This window comes from Pteropus medius, unplaced genomic scaffold (genome assembly GCF_902729225.1).
Source record: "Pteropus medius unplaced genomic scaffold, Ma_sr-lr_union100, whole genome shotgun sequence".
Classification (NCBI taxonomy): domain Eukaryota; kingdom Metazoa; phylum Chordata; class Mammalia; order Chiroptera; family Pteropodidae; genus Pteropus; species Pteropus medius.
The window spans coordinates 20,211,923-20,225,965 of NW_024349801.1; the positions used below are offsets into that span (position 1 = coordinate 20,211,923).

The following is a 14,043-nucleotide window of genomic DNA, read 5'->3' on the forward strand; positions in this document are numbered from 1 at the left end:
GCTGCTGAGCAGGATACAGACACAGCTGTGCCTTCGGATTCAGACAAGAAGCTTCCTGAAATGAACATTGATTGATTCCAACAATTGTTTATATTAAAACAGACTATTATTAAAAAAAAAAAAAAGTCTTATCACCTGGGAGCAGCCAGAAGGTGGGGCTAGGGAGGCTCTGCTATCCGGGGCTTAACCCCCACTGTCCCTCCATGGCTTCTCAGGACCAAGCTGGCTCCGGGATGTTGCAGTGCAGTCAGACGGGTATATGAGCCCATGAGCCCTGAATCCCACTGCCTTTCTCCCAACTCCATGAAGTTATGCTCAGCCAGAGCCCAAGCCTCACACAAAATGGCAGTAACAAAAATTAAAACCCTAGCTCTGCCCCCATGCCTTTTTCCAGGCACCCCAGTGTTTCTTTCCCCGTATGGGCCAGGCTTTGAACTTGTAAGCTATACAGAGGCTGCTGAGGGATAGCTACACTGACCTGACAGATTCTCAGAAAATATGCCCTTGATCGTATCATTCTGCTTGGAAGCTTTCCATGGCTTCTTGCCCACAGGCTAAAGTCCTCACTCTACACAGGCACACCTTTCATTCAGTGCAGAGGTAGGCCTCACCTGCAGTGAGCTCCCTCTAGTCCCCTCCCCTTCACCTGGCCAGCTCTCACTCATCCTCCAAGACCAGCTCAGATGTTTCCTGAGCAGGTGCCCCTTCTAGCGGCCTATCTGTATCTCAGCACTTCTCACATTCTGTTCTAAGTTATCACTGTCTTATCTAATGAAATGACCAGAAAAACTTGTCTTACAGTGATGCTAAGTTTCTTAGGCCTCACACAGCAAGGGAGAATCCCAACTTGACAGAATCTCTATAGTATCTCAAAATGGAGAAATCAGGAAAGGCTATTTGGAGGGTTTCAGGGTCCAGGCTGGGTAGGATTTTAAGGTGAGTCTTTCGAGGCAAAAAACTGGTTGATGACATAACAGCTTTGGATTGGTGAGCCTTATGAAGTAAGGGTCGTGAAGTGAGTCTTAATGAGCAAGCTATTAGTCTTGTTAAGGAGTTTAGTTGCTTCACAGTCTTATTTTGCAGGAGCAGGTGTTCCCTGTAGTAAGTGGCTAGGTTATTTTTACTTTGTCTCAGCATCGTTTAGCATAGCACCAGGGAAGTATGTCCCGTTCTGACAGCGATTAACACGAGGACAGGGAATTAGGTTGGTTTCAGTTCTAAGAGGCAATCCTTTGAAACTGAGCTCCAAGAGAGTAGAGACCAGGACCCAATCTTTCTGCAAACCCTAATGCCTAGCAGAGCACCTGGATGTGGGCAGCACACAGCCATTGTTTGTTGGCCCTGTGTGCGCATGAATGTCAGGGCCTCTCAATGTTCCTGGGGAGCCTCTGGGGCTCCCTGCTCTGGGAAGATGCAGCAATAGGATAATGTGTCTAACAAAATGCTACCTCAACCCTTGCTGCTCCAGGTGGGATCCAGTGACCAGCATCAGCATCACCTGAGAGTCTGTAAGAACTACAGCATCTTGGACCCCACCCCAGACTGTATTAGCAAGCAGCCTGGTGACTGGGGTGCCCATTAATGTTTGAGAAGCACTTTATGTGTCTGGCCTGCAGAACAGTGGGTGTGTGGCTGCTTGTGGGAGCTATTCGTGGTTCTGTTTAGCAACGTTCCCAGAGCACTTCCTACATGCCTGGCAGGCATACAGCCCTGCAGGTACAGCAGGGAGGTGTCCCGGATTTCAGACTCTGGAGGAGAGTAGGCACAGAAGCATAGCTTAGGGACAGTGCAGGTGTCAAAAATGGACTTTTTCTTTCTCAGTACTAGAAAAACACTTCTGCACCGGAATCCAGATTTAGCAAGGTGTGTGTCTTGCTTGTTTAAGGGGCTTCTTTTCCCTGTGGAACTTTAAGCATCTCATGGTCTTTCACCTGACAGAAGTAATAACGACAACAGTGCTCTTCCTGTCCTTTTCTGTGGGCAGATCCTGACGGCAAGCGGCGATGGGACGTGTGCCCTGTGGGACGTGGAGAGCGGGCAGCTGCTGCAGAGTTTCCATGGGCACGGGGCCGACGTGCTCTGCTTGGACCTGGCCCCCTCAGAAACAGGAAACACCTTCGTGTCTGGGGTAAAGAACCAAGGAAGATCTCTAGAGGTCCTCTAGGGAGGCTTGTGGCGGCAGTTCTTGTCAATTCCTGGGTCTAGACTGAACACTTCTCTAGAAGGGGCCGCAGGAATTGTTCTCAGCTCCCCACTGCACCCTGAGTTTTCACAGCAGTGGTGGTCCTTGGTAGGCAGTTATATATAGTGCTGGGATGTGAAGGTTTCCCATTCTGCTACTGACATTTAGCTGTCTACAGAGGGATCAGGAATGTTCTCCTGGTATGAATGAATACTGCAACTCAAGGTGCCTATCTGTCACATTTGAAAATGTCATTCCTCAAATAAATAGCTGGAGGTTAGCATCTGAGAGCATAAGAGACAGCCACAAGGGCACCAGTCTAGTCAGATGGTACCGAGGCGAGGCAATGCTATGGTGTGATCAAGGCTTTGGGGCTGGTGGGACGCTCTCCCACTCCACTCCTGCCGGCCGTTAGGCCCCTTTTAATCCCAGAGCATTTGAAGGTTAGAGAGGTAGACAAGGCCACAGTGTCAGAGAGGAGCACCAGAATAAGAGGATAACCAGGTTCCAGCTTTGCTACGTGACTCTAAATTTCATCATCTTTAAATTAAGCATAAGACACAGTAATATTTGTACAACCCACTTCCCTAGGATATTTTGAGCAGTAGGTAGAAGAGTTTGCAATGTGTTAGGCACATGGGAGGGGCAAGCATTTCTGTAGACAGCTGGGAATAAGAATGGAGAACTGAGCTAGCCAACGTGACCCTGAGCCCTGTTTCACTTCAGTCAGGAGATAGTGGTGAGGAGGATGACAATTACACACCTTCGAATGACCTTTGCAGCTGGAAGACGTAAGAGCCCTTTGCTCCAATGTGCTCCCATCTTAGTTTTGGGCATTAGGCCAGGGCTCTATGGTCTCTAAATAGCAGGGAGCCCAATTTTCTTCCTGGATATTTGGCCATATGTGTATGTGTTTCATTCCTGGGCCTTTGGGTAACTGTATTTATCTCTCCTCAAATACACTGTTTACTCAAATTGTCGATATCATTGTGACTTATATTGTCTCTTTCAGAGCACTAAACTCCATCCGATTTAGTGTCCTCTAAAGATTAGAAGACACTCCTGATTCTGAGTAAAGATACTCAGAGTGCTGAACCCCACAGCAGGTCTTTCTGAGATATGGTACCTCTTCCCACCCTTTCCTCTGAGTTGAAACCAACAACTTGGACACCAATTTTAAGCCATTACTTTTTCTGTTTGACTTTTGAGAGTCTATATATACTACCCAAGCTTGACAACAGGACTGCTCTATAGGAATCTGTTAAAATTCTCCTAGAATCATGATAATATAACGTGAGAGCCTCATGTTTGTGATTCTCTGGTCATGTCAGCAACCCCCAGAGAGTGCTCACTTCACAGGTGTTGAGGCAGAGGCCCAGGGAGATGACTTACCCAGGCACCAGCTAAGTGCTGGTAAGGCCACAACTGGGCTCCTAGTTTGCCGATTCCCAGTCTAGCATGCTGCTGGGGTGGAGATGGCACAAAGGCACCTGGTGCTCCACCTTTTCTCAGGGCTTCCCAGACACCTGAGACAAAGCTGGGAAGTCCCACTGCACACCCACTGTATGCCTGCCCTCCCCTCTGAGGCAGAGATACAGAAGAGTGAGGAAGGAAAGGGAAAAATCAAAAGAAGGAAAATGTCCCTGGGGAAGATGAAAAGCAGGCTCTGGAGCTTTTGCACCCACCCAGAAAGGTGAGAAAAAAGAAAACATGCTATCGTGGGAAGTTGGGTCCTTCTCTTACCCTCAAGACCTAGTTCTAGCCTCCTGAGGGCTTATTAGTTGAGGAAAGTGGCTTTAGGAAAAGCTAGTCTCAGAAACGTATGTTGTCAGCCATTTACTGATGCAAATAAATGGTCTCTGTTACATAATGGAAATCCATGCCTGTCTGTAGACAGTCCTTGCAATGGCCATAACTCTGGGTAACTTTGCATTTGTAGGGATGTGACAAGAAAGCCATGGTGTGGGACATGCGCTCCGGCCAGTGCGTGCAGGCCTTTGAAACACATGAATCTGACATCAACAGTGTCCGGTCAGTGAGTAGAATGTTCACGTTGCTTCTGCGTTCTCCACGCTCCCTGAGCTGGGGTAATACTTAGCCCACAGGAACCGCCTCCAGGCTCAGTTTACTTGGCTGAGAGAGGCCTTCCCCAGTGGGAATGTCTGATTTGTGGTGGGCCTGAACAGCACTTCAGATCTCTTGGGGAATTTTAATTTAATTATCAAGTCAGTGTTTCTTGTTCATTCATTCAACAAGTATTGAACACTTACTTATATGCTAGACATTATTCCAGGAACCAAGAATACTGTTGTTAACAAGATACTTTCCTGTGTATTCATGAAATACAGCTTTAAAATGTGCATTCTCTCACCCATGCTTTTCCTTCTACCTTGGACCCTCTTCCTCTACTGGCCATTACTCTATCAGGTCTCAACTTAGGCTTCCCTCTCTCTAGGAAGCCTGATTACGGAGAAGAGAATGACTATAATAGAAATAATCATCATTTAGTGAATGTTTTTTATTTTGCACCATCCCACATCCTTTGTATATACTGTCTTATTTCATCTTTACAACAGGGAACGTGCATTATCATCCTCACTTTTCAGATGAGGAAAGTCACTTGCCAAGAGCATCCCATGTGGTAAATAGTCAGTGCATTGATCTGCATGTGGCTCTGTGTACATAACTCCAGTGTCTGAGTTTATAACCACTTTCTTATTCCTGAGCTCTGAGCCAAGTCTTGGGAATGAGGTATGTGACTGAGGAAAAACTATGGGTATGGGGACCTGCTCTGTATTCAGTGCCTGGTGCAGATACATATATTATCTCATTTACTCCTCATCAACACTCTGTAAGACAAGTGTCAGTGCCCCTGTTTACAGGGAGGAAAAACTAGAGACCAGTAGGTCTGCCAGACAAATCTCCCTTTCTGGCCTCTATAGCGAGTAGTCCTTGTGTGCCAGAAGTGGAGATTCCGATTCCAAGGACCTAGCATGAGACAGCCTTCCCAGATGGCTCTGATGGGCACCCAGGATTGGGAATCACCACTCTAAATAAAGTGCTTTCTCCCCTAACTTCCTCTCTGCAGATACTACCCTAGTGGAGATGCCTTTGCCTCAGGATCAGATGACGCTACGGTATGTTTCTAAGTTACTGAGAGCTTGCCTATTTGAAAGAGATCTGTTGACCATTTCATTTCTTTTAAATAACTTTTTTTTCTTACCATCTGATTTCACTTATAAGTGGAATCTAAAAAGCAAAATAAATGAACAGACAAAACAAAAACAGACTCATAAATACAGAGAACAGATGGTTGCCAGATGGGAGGGGGTTGGGGAAGTAGGTGAAAAAGGTGAAGGTTAAGAAGTGCAAATTGGCAGTTACAAAATAGTCACAGGGATGTACAGTACAATATAGAGGATATAATCAATAACACTGTAACAACTTAGTGTATGGTGTCAGGTGGGTACTAGACTTACGGGGGATCACTTTGCAGGTTATATAAATGTCTAGCCACTATGCTGCACACTTGAAACTAATATAATATTGAATGTCAACTGTAAGAAAAATTAAAATTAATTAACTTTTTTCTAATTACAAAAGTAACATATTCAATGAAGAAACTTGGGGAAAAATTAAATTACTTTAATTTCCCTATACCCAAGAAAATCAAAATTAGGTGAATTCCTTCCTCTCTTTTTTTTAAAAACTAAATGTTTCTAATTTGCTTTTTTCACTTAGCAATAAATTGTGAACATTTTCCCATGCCAATAGAATTTTTCTACATTATATTTTCTTAGGGATTGAATAGTTTTTCATATTACGGACATGCCATCAATTACTTAAGCAGTCTTCAATTTTAGGACATTTAGGTTTTTTTCAAGGTTTTCTTTTCTGTTAGAAACACTACTACAAGTAAATGTTTTGGAAACCTCTCGTTATTTCCTTTGAATTAATTCTCAGACGTGAACTTACTGACTTAAAAACAGACCTTGTTTCAAGGCCTTTGATACTCATTGAAAAATTATGTTGACTGATTTTTCAAGAGAAAAAAATACCTTCTTGTGCCTTGAAAATATCAAATATCCTATTAAATAATGGGTTTCATTCTGATTTACTACTATGGAAGAAATTATAAAGGAATAGATTGAGAATTTTGATAATAAATGTTTAATACTTCTGTAGGTCAAAAATATATAACAAAATATAAGTGCTTACATTTTGGAAAAAATCCCCGCTACATATATAACAGATCAAATTGAAATACTTTCAATATGAATGGCGTGGCATAATCAATAAGGCAAATACCCCAATTTTAAAAAGAGATAAAAGGCAGGCCGTTTATAGACAGTACATCCAAAATGGCAAGTAAACAACTGAAAATGTTTTCAAAGTTACCTCTAATCCAAGAAATACAAGTTGAAATGATCAGATGCTCATTTGCCAGAGAAAGGCACCATGGTGATTGTGTGGGGAAGGAAACTTAGACAAGGCTTTGTCAAGCCTCTCCTTCTAGAGGGCAGTTTTGTGATACGAATTAAGAGTAACAAATATTCATCCCATTTTAATACACACATAAAATAGAAATAAGACTGAAGGAACTAGCCTAGGTATTAGTAACTTCCACTAAGATTTAGGATGACTTCTCTTTCTTTCTTTATGCATTTCTGAGTTTTTTTGTATTTTCTACAATGAAAATGTATCCTTTATCAGGAAAAAAGATGGGTTTCATTTTTGGTTTTGTACTACCCAAAGAAACCTTCTATATTTGCTGTTTCTTTAAATCTCCACTGATCCTTTGAGATTAATAGGAATCAGGATTGAGAGAGAAAATTCTAGGAGAGAAAATGAAAGTATTTCCCTTATCCCTGAAAAAGTACACAAGCTACTGGCACCTGCTGGTAGCTCTGTGGTCATCGCTTCACCAACTGGAGCCAAAAGTAAGCATGTCTTTGTCTGTTTACACCCCCCAGTGTCGCCTCTATGACCTCCGGGCAGACAGAGAGGTCGCCATCTATTCCAAAGAAAGTATCATATTCGGAGCATCCAGCGTGGACTTCTCCCTCAGTGGTAAGATTTTATTTCAGAAACTCCCAGGATTGTAATACAAGACCTGAATGAAACCCAGCTCTCTATCAGGCAGCCCCTCAATTAAATTTCCTGCAGGTTGATATGCTAAATGGTCTACTTTTTTGCTCTCCTAATATTGTTCTTTAAGACATAATGGATCAACATTCTTACATGCAGTGCCTTTAAGAATTTCCTCCCCGCCTTCCATTCTGCCCTTCGTACTCAAAAAGGGACTTTTTTTTTTTCAGAAGTGGATGGGATGAATCAAGAGTCTCTTTCTCAATGCTCTGAAGATCGTGGCACCTCTGCCTTTGGAGCTGGGGAGGCTGCTAGTGACCATTAAGGCAGCACTGATAATTCCTCAGCCCCACCCCACCCCCATTCTGCATCTGAGTCTTTGGGCATGCATGCTGCTACTGCTACCTGAAACATCTTTTCTTTCCCTCATCCGCATGGCAAACTCCCATTCAGCCCTCAAGAGCCAACGTAAATGTCACTTCCTCTGCAATGCCCTCCTTGATCTCCCTTACTCTATGATCACACAGCACATTACAATACCTGAGAACTTCCATTATAGTCCTTACTACATGGTACTACAATGATTTATGTGTCTGCCTGCCCACCACCACCCTCCCCATCCACAGTGGGCAGCAGCTGTGCTTTCTCCTCTTTGAATCCCCAGGGCAAATCACAGTGCCTGGTACAGAATGGGAACTAAATCACTGTTTACTGGATGGATGGATGGATGGATGGATGGATGGATGGACAGACAGACGGACAGACGAATGAACAAACGAACAAACAAACGGGTGGGCAAGTGAGTGAGAGTCACAAAAAGAGAAACAGGAAGGAATTGGTTTAATAACCATCATATCCTCCTGCTTTGAGGTCGACTGCTGTTTGCTGGCTACAACGATTATACCATCAATGTCTGGGATGTTCTCAAGGGGTCCCGCGTCTCCATCCTGTTTGGACATGAAAACCGTGTTAGTACTCTACGAGTTTCCCCTGATGGGACTGCTTTTTGCTCAGGATCATGGGATCATACCCTAAGAGTAAGAGAAATCTTTTTTTCTGCTTTACTCTGTGTGAGTGGAGGAGTGACTGGCCTTCCTGAAAGCAGAGGTCAGAGTAAGATGGCACAGGCCCAGACAGGCAAGTAGAGCTCTAATTTCATCTCCGCTCTTAGCCACAGAAGGAACGAGTAGCCTGGAGAGATAGTGAGTCCCCCATCAATGCAAGTGTTCAAACATAGGTTAAACAACTATGTATCAGCATGTAGTTGAGGGAATAGTTGGGGTAGGTGACCTAAAAGTTTCCTTTTGACCTTAAAAGTCTGATTTTTCTGAGGTTAGCCTTTGAAAAACCAGCTTGCCAATCTCTCCTCCAAGAAGTACAAGGTTCTTCTGTGCTCACAGACCCCTGTGAAGACCACAGAAGGAAGCCCATTAAGCCCATGAAATAACATACCAAATTTCGTGTGTGTGCATTTTTCCAGAAAGTGTCATGGCTTTTATTAAATTCTCAAAGAGCTCCATGGCTTCATCAGATGTTGGCTCCCCAGAGATACCACAAAAATAGCCTTTTCATAAAGCAAAGCTGACCTCAGTGTAGAAGATCACAAACTTGACCGTCTTAGTAGCATCTCAGAAGGGGAGAGCAAAGACAAATATTTATGAAGTTTTAGGGGGTTAAGTCAGGTCTTTTGATGGAAAGACTTAATTAGGATTGGATAAACATGTGACGTAATAGTTTAAGATTGCTGGGCATAGGCTGGGGGCAGAAGAGGATTTTGAAGATGGTCTTGAAAAGTACCAGTTATTTGATGCTCTGTAGTTTTCTGAGAAGTGAGTGTCTCTTCTAAAGAGGATACTTGAGTAGTCTAGTCTTAGGATAGGTAAATAGATACAAGTATTTTTGCACAGTTCCAGAAACAAACAATGAAATTATTTGTGACTTCATCTTCCCGGGCAAGAATTTTCTAAATTAGTAAAGTTGTGTTAATGTACCCAGTGAGCTGTGTGGGTAAAGGTAGTTTTGGTTGTCAGTCTAAGAGTTACCAGTCCATAGTAAGGAAGGCACAGATGCCTTTCAGACAGTTTCTTAAGAGAGAGAGGCAGTCCGGTCCAAAGAAGCACCTTTGAGTTGCTGAGGGTAAAGTGTTATTTTTCCAATACATGCAAGTGCTCTAGTTTGGATGGATGGAGGGAGGGAGGGAGGGAGAGAGAGACAGAAACAGAGACAGAGACAGAGAGACTGTGTGTCTGTATCTAAGAGACTTTGATTTTATCTCTTTAAACTCAGGTCTTACAAGTTATTAACTATTAAAGGGATAACAATTATCTGTTTGTGTCTTTGCAGGTCTGGGCTTAATTGCCTCCTCAAATTGCACACATAGGTATCTGAGGATAGAATTTGAAATCGTCATATGTAAATAGATCTTACTTCTAGAGGATCTGAGAGTTTATTGCACCTTAGCTTAAGGGAGCAACTCCATGGCTGAAAGTTTACCAAGCATCTTCAATATTACTGTTAAAACTGCCACCCATGGAAGAGTACCACTGTGAGCCTTCAGCGCTAGGAGAACATCTTCAAGTACAGTGTTTTTCATTTTGAACACTTTTTAAAATTTATTCGTTTTAAAGGTTATTGTCAATTATACTAGTCTCGACTCATTCTATTACCAACAGAATTCAGCATTTAATATATTCCATATTATTTCCTTGAATCAAATTTATTTTCAGAGCACTTTAAAATCTGATTTTTCAAGGTATGCGCTGAATAAGTATCCTCTAGAAGTGATTTTAGTGGACTGTATGAGAAAGACTGTGTTGATTGATATTCAATAGAAGAAAGTTCCAATTCTAGATGTAATTAGACAAAATCACTTTTTTAAAATGTATTTTTATTGTAAAAATATCTTTTTCAGTCCTGCATCATATTGTGGGTTTTTTTGTTTGTTTTTTCAGCTAAAACATGTGAACTGTTATAAAGGAAGCAGAGATATGCATAAAATGGACAGATTGTGTGTTTACAGATTTTGTGATGATGTGATATATCACTGTTATTACTACATGGACAGAACGTTTTCTTTTGAGGGAAAAGCTGAATGCTGTTCATGACAGAAATGCTTCTCAGAGCAACCAAAACCTTTCTATGTGGAAACACAAGACAGTAAACTTATTTAAAAACCTATTACTGGTATTAGACATATTAGGGTTAATAGTATCGACTCAGCCTAATGTGGATCTTGTCCATGTCAATTATATTCATATTTATTGTGTTATGAATATAATTACATATACACATTATTTGCTAGGTCTCAAACAATAATATTTCTCTTACATTGAGAAAAAATAGCATAAAAGATATCTTGTCTTTATTTGATATCAGCAATTCCTTCAAGAAGATACTGAGGTCATTTGTTAAAGGATCCCTTCTTTTCCTTTTCTTTTTCTTTGTTTTTAAATGTGTAGAGGCTTATTTTTTGTTTTAGAAAATTCCTCATTCATAAAGATGGTATGCATTACTTAGGGAAATAAAATGTCACCTCGGACACCAAAAATTGTTCCTAGGTGAGTCTTGCCCTGTGGGTGGCCTGGGGTCTGACAGGCCAGGTCCTGTGGTGCCCGAGGGCTGTTTATAATGAATCCCCTGGATTGTCCCGTCTCTTCTCGCATCCCAGCTGTAGCCTGCCCTTCTCCCAGTGGTAGTTCTGGCTTTGCAGGTCCAGCCTCAGGTCCTGTCGCTCAGGCTCTTCCAGAGCTGGAACCCACACAGCCTTCAGACAGGCCTGGTAGACCTGGCTGGCACTCCTGTAAACCTCAGGGGGCGTACCAGGACCACCCTCAAAACTACTTGGTCAGGTATCATAATGGACCAGTCAGTCAAAAATCGGCCAAGACACATTTCCTGTCAATTCTTTTTAAATAAACAAAATGGTTATATTCAGCTATTTGCCAAGCAAACATTTACTGAGGGTTTTACTATACAGCAGGCCCTGGGGTAGAGAGAGAAATATAAAGACCCTTGCTTGCCTCCAAAGAACCCAGAGGGAAGAAGGGAACATGGTCCAGAGGGACCATTTTTCAGTCACCTTCTTCCCCTTCCCCCAGTGGATTTGTCTGGGCAGGGGCTCAGGAAATATGCACAGCTCCTGGTCCACCCAACTCCTGCCAGCTGCTGAAGGGAAGAGGCCCCACAGTGTGTCCCATGGAGTTCCCAAGCTCTGCTCCCAGAACATCCCAGAGTTTGCTCCTGGTCTCCTAGTTACAGCATCCTGTTCCCTCTCTCTCACAGACCCTTTCGTGTCTCTGCACTCTGACCTGGGCCTCCCAGAAGTGAAGGAAGACAGGGCAAAGAAAAAGTCACCTAGACTGAGGGGAAGGAAACTCAGGCTTACATGTTTGGAGAGGCAGAGAGCGTCTTCTATATATATCCAAAATAGCCCATAACTTTCCAATCAAATAAGTGACCATAAGGGTCATATGAAAATATTCCGTGGAACATTCTTACCCCCATGGGCAGTAAGCCACCTCCCCTCTAAATATTTCATCTCACAGAGGGTGTTATTTCAATTCATTTATTAAATACTGGGTTGGGAATATACTACACCATGTAGAGACTCAAGGGTAAACTCCAAGTAATAAATTGTATTTTGCATATTGAAAATAATGCTGCGTGGCATTTTTCAGTTTTCCTTTTTTTAGAGGACTTGAGGGCAAACGTACCAAACTGATTGTGGTGAAGGGGCCAAATGGATGTGTCCCCAGGTGTGCATAGCCGTGGACACCCCTTCCCCAGCTAGAGAAGAGAAGGGTTAGGCAGGAAGGGAGCCAGGTAAGGAGGTGGGCAGTGATGGGTATTTATGGGAAATACCTCCGCTTTGGGGAGGGCAACCTGCCTCTCAGAGGAGGGGCCTGGCTGCAGCCCTGTTCTGGAATGAGCCAGAGGCCAGAGGTAGGCACTCCATATCCACTTTCCTCCTCCCACTCCTAGACCTCCTCCACACCCTTCCCGAGATTTTAAGTGGCTTAATGGCAGTAGTGTTATAAAGGACTTTGTATCCTGGGTTCTCATAGTATTTGGCTAGCTGGCACCACTGACATTGAGACTCATTTGTAAACTAGTGGGGGACAGCATGGTGAGAAAAGTTGTGTGCCTAGGTTCAGATCCAGCTCTACCACTTTTACAAAATATATGACAATATCCAAATTTCAGCCTCAGTTTCCTCATCTGTGAAATGACAGCACTGAAGTATGTAAAGTACCTACCTCAGCCTTTGGCACGTCTTCAACAAGGGTTAGTCCCCTGCTGCTTTCTTCTGTCTGTCCACCCATCCTTCCTTCCCCTGCTCCCTTTCCTGTTCCCTTCTTCTCCCTTCTCACTCCTCTCCCTTCTCTTTCTCCCCGTCTTCCTCTCATCCCCCTCCCTTCTCTTCTTGTCCCACCTCTTTCTTCCTCCTCCTTTTCTCCCCCTCCCCTCCCTTTTTCCCTACCCTTCCTCTTCCTTCCTCCCTCTCCTTTCCCTTGCTCTTTTCCCATTTCCTCCTCCGCCATAAGCAGTTCCCATCATGTATCAAATTAGTAATTACCATCAATTAGATCATTGGCCCAGTGGTTTTCAAAGTTTGGTCTCACCGTTTGTTCCTCTACATTCTTAAAAATTTTTTGAGGACCCCAAAAAGCTTTTCGTTTATGTACATTATATCAACATTATCGTATTAGAAATTAAAACAGAAAAATTGTAAAACATTAAGACTACAGAAGCCCACATTCCGCTGGTGATATTTTCATCACACATCGTAGCCTCTAGAAAGCTTCTGAGAGAATGAGAGTTAAATCTATTTCCCATCCCTGACAATACTCGCTGGAGCCCTTGCAGCTGCAGTGTTTACTCTGAGATGACTTGTGGATTACAGTCCTGGCTTTACCCCCAAAGTTTGCCGCGAAATATCTTGCTTTTATTATTACTTTCACGTTGCTCTAGTATATCGATAGTCTTTGGAAACAAATGACATCTATTTATAGCATTCTGTTTTTAGTAGTTGTATTTCCATTTACAAAATATAGTAATTCTCAATCACCAAAAATATCAAATCCTGGATAACATAGCATTTCTATGCGTGATGTTAACATTCTCGAACAGTTGTTAGCCGAAGATTCGTTTGATGAATCCGATTTATTTGTACCTTTCTGTTATATTAGGATTAGAGACAAATTGTTTCGAAATAACTCCAAAAACAGTTTTTCTGTTTTATTTTCACATTGAAAACCAGTCAGATTTGCTTTAGCCTCAAAGAGCGCGTTTATGTAAAATTAAGGCTGGCAGTGAGCTGCACTTTTTCTTTTTTTTTTTTATCTAAAGGGGAAATCGGTTAAAAAGCCACACATACAAATAAAAGTCAGTATTGTCATGAGAATAGTTTTGACCTTGGAGGACTCTCTGAAAGGTCTCAGGGACCCTCAGGGTGGGGAACATACTTTGAAAACAGCAGATTTGGTTAATGAGCCTTTTTCAAAGACCTCTGTGCACGACCTCCCTGAGGCCATTAAAGTCACTGTGGGGAGGGAAAGAGTAATTGCAGGGGTGGGGAGTTGACAAGAAGCGGTCCTCAGGGGAGGATTCGTAGTGATCAGGGGTCACCTAGGAGGTTCTGGAGGAGCATTGAGAGGCAGTGGGAAAAGCTAGAGACCAACTGAAGCCTGTGAACTGCTGAAAATCTTTTCAAAGGAAGTTACCTGGGATCCTAGGGGTAAGGCCAGCTGATAGGTTAGAAAATTCACTGGGAT

The 14,043-nt window shown here is 42.9% G+C and overlaps 1 protein-coding gene across 4 annotated transcripts in view; it reads left to right on the plus strand.

Moving 5' to 3' along the window:
• GNB5 (G protein subunit beta 5) overlaps nucleotides 1-11,923 on the plus strand; it is a 35,807-nt gene extending 23,884 nt beyond the window's left edge. For 3 of the 4 annotated variants that reach the window (XM_039889025.1, XM_039889027.1, XM_039889026.1), the window contains 6 exons: nucleotides 1,985-2,128; nucleotides 4,122-4,213; nucleotides 5,271-5,319; nucleotides 7,156-7,252; nucleotides 8,141-8,307; nucleotides 9,614-10,288. In XM_039889025.1, coding sequence (XP_039744959.1) covers nucleotides 1,985-2,128; nucleotides 4,122-4,213; nucleotides 5,271-5,319; nucleotides 7,156-7,252; nucleotides 8,141-8,307; nucleotides 9,614-9,625 — 561 coding nt within the window. In that variant the 3' untranslated portion in view covers nucleotides 9,626-10,288. Of the gene's footprint in view, nucleotides 1-1,984; nucleotides 2,129-4,121; nucleotides 4,214-5,270; nucleotides 5,320-7,155; nucleotides 7,253-8,140; nucleotides 8,308-9,613 lie in introns of all 4 variants that reach the window. The other variant, XM_039889024.1, reaches the window with a different exon arrangement.
• The last annotated feature ends 2,120 nt before the right edge of the window (nucleotides 11,924-14,043 follow it).